Source organism: Vespa mandarinia, chromosome 10 (genome assembly GCF_050613455.1).
Source record: "Vespa mandarinia isolate Hongniang chromosome 10, ASM5061345v1, whole genome shotgun sequence".
NCBI lineage: Eukaryota > Metazoa > Arthropoda > Insecta > Hymenoptera > Vespidae > Vespa > Vespa mandarinia.
Window position 1 is genome coordinate 4,980,001 of NC_140819.1, and position 5,000 is coordinate 4,985,000.

The 5,000-nt window shown below is 32.9% G+C and overlaps 1 protein-coding gene across 9 annotated transcripts in view; it reads left to right on the top strand.

Moving 5' to 3' along the window:
* GluClalpha (glycine receptor alpha 1) overlaps positions 1–5,000 on the top strand; it is an 87,557-nt gene that overhangs the window by 32,806 nt on the left and 49,751 nt on the right. For 7 of the 9 annotated variants that reach the window (XM_035877001.2, XM_035877002.2, XM_085659853.1 and 4 more), the window contains exon 4: positions 4,062–4,129. The exons of the other annotated variants lie outside the window; for them this stretch is intronic. In XM_035877001.2, the coding sequence (XP_035732894.1) occupies positions 4,062–4,129 (68 nt within the window). The remainder of the gene's footprint in view (positions 1–4,061; positions 4,130–5,000) is intronic. 9 annotated transcript variants of the gene reach the window in all.

Below are 5,000 nucleotides of genomic sequence, written 5' to 3' on the forward strand. Positions count from 1 at the left end.
ACATACATAAACACATACATGCATACATATTTACATGCATACGTACGTACGTACGTACGTACGTAACAGTGGTTTATGAGAAATGACGTAAAAGTAGAAAGAAGATCGTTTTATAAAGCATTAGGCAGCGTGCCAAATGCGATATGAAAGGCAAAGGTCTTATACTCTCTCGACCTTTACCGTCCGTTTATATTTCGTAAATATTTCAAAAAGGTTGAGAGAGAGTTTTCTACTGGCTTGTTCCGTTTCCCTTTCTCTCTCTCTCTCTCTCTCTCTCTCTCTCTCTCTCGCTCTCTCTCTCTCTCTCTCTCTCTCTCTCTCTTTTCCTCCGTCTGTCTATCCGTTTGTCCTAAAACTGTTTAAGGGTTTCATCGTTTTTTCCCCTTTCTATGCATTTTCATTCATATTCTAGTAATTTTTTTTTTTTTATTAAGTAGAAAAAGATAAAGTAACAAAGGAGAGAAACGACGAAAAAGAAAAAAAAAAAAAAATAAATAGATACTCGTCGGGACATTTCGACATTTCGACGATAATTGCAAATTAATTTATTTCAAGGTCAACGGAAGACATTAGAACGTTTAAACGAGAACGCGTTTTGATTAGATAAACGTATAAACTCAATTTCCACGTTCCCCTTCCTACTCTGTCACGTTCAATCAAACAAAATATCAAAAGAAAGAAAAGTAAAGAAAAGAGAAGTAGACGAAGGAGAAGGAAAAAAAAAAGAAAAAAGAAAGAAAGAAAGAAAGAAAGAAAAAAGAAAATTCTGTCGGCATCAAACTTTTGATTGACGTCTATCTACGACCTACTTAAGTAAGTAAGTGAGTAGGTAAGTAAGTAAGTAAGTAAGTAAATAAGTGAGTATTTACTTACCCACTTACATTATGTATTATTTTTCTCATGAGTTTGAATGTCGACAGATGAAATGAAAGAGGAAAGAAGAAGTTAAAAAAAAAAAAAGAGAAAGAAAAAAAAAAGAAATAGGAAAAAGAAAAGAGAGAAAAAAAAAAGAAAACAGACGAAAAAGATAAAAACGAAAAAAAAAAGAAAAAAGAAAAAAAAAAGAAAATCGTACGAAGGAATCGGGAAATATTCGTCGTCGAATTAATGGGCGCGCTCATTGTCATACGGCGAAATCGTGAAATTAGAACAAGCAGACAGACGTCTTTCCCTTTTAATTTTGCCCTACGAACTGTTGAAATTAGGCTAAAGTCGACGTGAAAGGAACTACGAACGCGTTATCTATCTCACATCTCTACGAACATTAGCCTTTGGGAAATATATATATATATATATATATATATATATATATATATATATATATATATATATTATATAGTAGGTAATAGATACCGTTAGACATTATATACAGGAGTCGTATTTCCGTTCCGCAATTGTTACGAACTTCTCCGATCCCGCATTAGTTGTATTATCACGGATGATCTATAATTTGTTTATTGTGGAAAATCATCGATAAGATTTATATCAAATATGATTAACAAATCGTCGTTAATTATACTAAATATTATGTACCATATGTATCATCGATTATAGCGATGTCTATTTCAAACGTATTATCAATCCTTGGATTGAATTTCTTTTTTTTTTCTACTTTTTTTTTATTCTTTCTTTTTTCCCCCACCACCACCACCACCACTCCCCGCCCCCTTTTTCTTCCTCCTATCTTTCTTCTTCTCTCTCAAGTTCATCGAGCGATCTCGTCGTTTGGTAAAAAAAAAAAAAAAAAAAGAAAAACGGGATGCAAGGAGAAGAGCAGAAGGAAAAGGAGGAGGAGGAGGAGGAGGAGGAGGAGGAGGAGGTGGAAGAAGATGAGGAAGAAGGAAAGGAGAAAAATAAAAGGAAAAAAAACAAATCATATAAATCTCGTACTTTTAATTTCGATTATTAATTAAATCGTACGACGAAATTCATTTATTGACGTGATCTCGGTATTAATAATATTCGTAATATTAAATGGTAAGAAGAAGAAGAAGAAGAAGAAGAAGAAGAAGAAAAAGAGGAGGAGGAGGAGGAGAAGGAGGAGGAAGAAGAAAAGGAAGAAAAAGAAGAAAAGAAAAAAGAAAAAAAGGAGGAGGAAGAAGAAAAAAGTAAAATGAAATTATATCCTTCATTGACGAGTTAACGTCGATCGAGAAATATTACGACGATTACGATTACGATTACGATTACGATTACGACTACGACTACGACTACGATTACGACTATGATGACGATATGACGATATGACGATGAGGCCAACACTTTTTTCTTTTTTTTTTTTTTTTTTTTCTTTAACCTTCGACTCTCGTTGTAAATCAGTTCGTCGATCGTGCTTTTGGAATAGCAAATAGAACGGAACACTCGACTAATTTTTCATCGTCACGCGATTTTGTGGCGCGGTATTCTCTATGTGATGGAAATAGAAGGAGGAGGAGGAGGAGGATGAGGAGGAGGAGTTGGAAGAGGTGGTGGTAGAAGAGGAGGAGAAGGAGGAGGAAGAGAAGGTAGAAGAGGTGGAGATAGAAGAGGAGAAAAAGGAGGAGGAGGAAGAGGAGGAGGAGGAGAAAGAGGAGAAAGAGGAGAAGGCAAGGGGGGAGAAAAAAAGAAAGAAAGAAGGTGAAAGGTTTTTTTTCTCTATCCTTCTAATTAATATCGAATCCAATGGGTTAATCCGCCGATACGAGATTCCAAGTACTACTCGGGATATCTACGTCATTGGCGTTCCCTTATGACCGCCTAACCCGTTTTTTTCTTTTTTTTTTTTCTTTTTTTTTTGCATATATATATATAAAACGCAAGGGGATGATTTTGGTTATGGCGGATCACGTAGAAATCAAAAAATAAGAGATGGTAAAAAGAAATAAAGAAAAAAGAAACAGAAAAGCCTGGAATCGTTCCTGAACCGATAGATATAATACATATATATATAAATATATATATATATATATATATATATATATATGAATATATGTATGTATATATGTATTTATACACTGAACGAATCTGACGAAGGATATGTTCAAAAATTGATTTTTTATTTATGTTTATTTATTTTTTTCTTTTGTATACAGTATCGTATACACGATTATGCCATGCGAACTCGTATGGGCACAGAGTATATATATATATATATATATATATATATATATATATATATATATATATATATGTATATAGATATACATACATACATATATATATATATATATATATATATATATATATATATAAATATATAGATATGTATATTTATTCTCTTCTCTTTCTCTTTCTCTCTCTCTCTCTCTCCCTCTCCCTCTCCTTTTTTTTTTCTTTCCTTTTTTCCCTTTGATTTTCTTTTTATCCGAGGCACGCTTTTCAAGGCGTTTCTACTCGCCGCTTATGAAAACGAGAAAAAAAAAGAAAAAGAAAAAAAAAAGGAAAACAAAGAAAAATAATAAAAGCCTCTGAGAGAACTGTACGCCATCTATTTTTCTTTTTGTCCGTCAGTCTATATATACATAACATTTATTTGCATATATATAAATATTCATATATATATATATATGTGGGTGTGTATGTGTGTGTATATATACGCAAATATTTTTTACGTTTATAAAAAGAGATTACGTGCGTATTTTTAATTGTAAAAAAGAATGAAAGAAAGAAAAAAGCAAGGAAGGAAGGAAGGAAGGTAGAAGAGGGGGAGGAAGGAACGATTTCTACGGGCGCGTAGAAACGACAGAAAAGAAAAAAGATTTTGTAATCGTTCGCGCGAGGAATTTCGCGAGTTGAGTGAAAATATACAGGGACTTTTTGAGAGCCCGTGAACTATACGGGAAACGTAAGAGAACTTAACAAACAAACAAACCAACAAACAAACAAACAAACAAACAAACAAACAAACAAACAAATAACCAAACAACCAAACAAATAAACTAACTAACTAACTATCTAACTATCTAACTAAAAACCAAAAAAAAAAAAAAAAAAAAAAAACACCAAAAAGTAGAGTATGATATTGATTGAAGGTAGAGCCGATTGAACTAAAAGGGGGTCTGTTTTATTGTTTTTGCCCTTAGATGGGCCGGCCATTGTCCGGGTAAACCTGTTTGTGCGAAGCATCGCGACAATTAGTGACATCAAGATGGTAAGTATGCACAAGACCAATATTCAAAAAAAAAAAAAAAAAAAAAACAAGCAAACAAAACAAATCCTTAGAACAAACAACAAGTCACTTTTTAAGCCATCCCACGAATCGTCGTAGTTCGTTTTACGAAACGAATGAGCAAACACAAACAGGCGTCGAAACCAGACGAAAAACAAGACGAACAAAAATAAAAAATAAACGAAAAAAATAAAAAAAAGAAATCGATAAAACGGAAAGCGGAAAAAAAACAAAACAAGAAAAGAAAAAAAAAAAATTGAAGGGGAAAAATATAACGAAAACTATCGACTTTTTTTGGCGGGTGTTCTCCCTTTTTAATGTCTTCCATTTTATTTCTTCTTGTTACTTATTTATATGTATATATATATATATATATATATATATATATATATATATATATATGTATATATATATATATTTATTTTTTTTTTATTATTCATTCGTTTATTCCTTTTTATTTATCGGTTCTTTTTTTCTTTACTTTTCCTCCCTTCTTTTCAACCCTCGAAACTTTACTTGCTCTTCGCAAGACATTTTACCAACAACACGTAGGCACAAGAAGCAGCAAGCAAAAAAGAAGAAAAGCATTACGTAGCAATATGTAGTAGGTTTTTTTTACTTGGGGTTCTACTTGGGGAGATGCCTTTGACACCCCCAACTCCGCAATAACAGCAAGCCACCCCGCGGCCCGAAATATTATATAGCTTGACCTCTTATAAAAACAGCTACTCAGCGACTACTGCTACTACCCTTTTGCAACAATAACACCTCTGCCACTCTTTCTTTCTCTCTCTCTCTCTCTCTTTCTCTCTCTCTCTCTCTCTCTCTCTAAATATTTTCGATACTTTCGTAG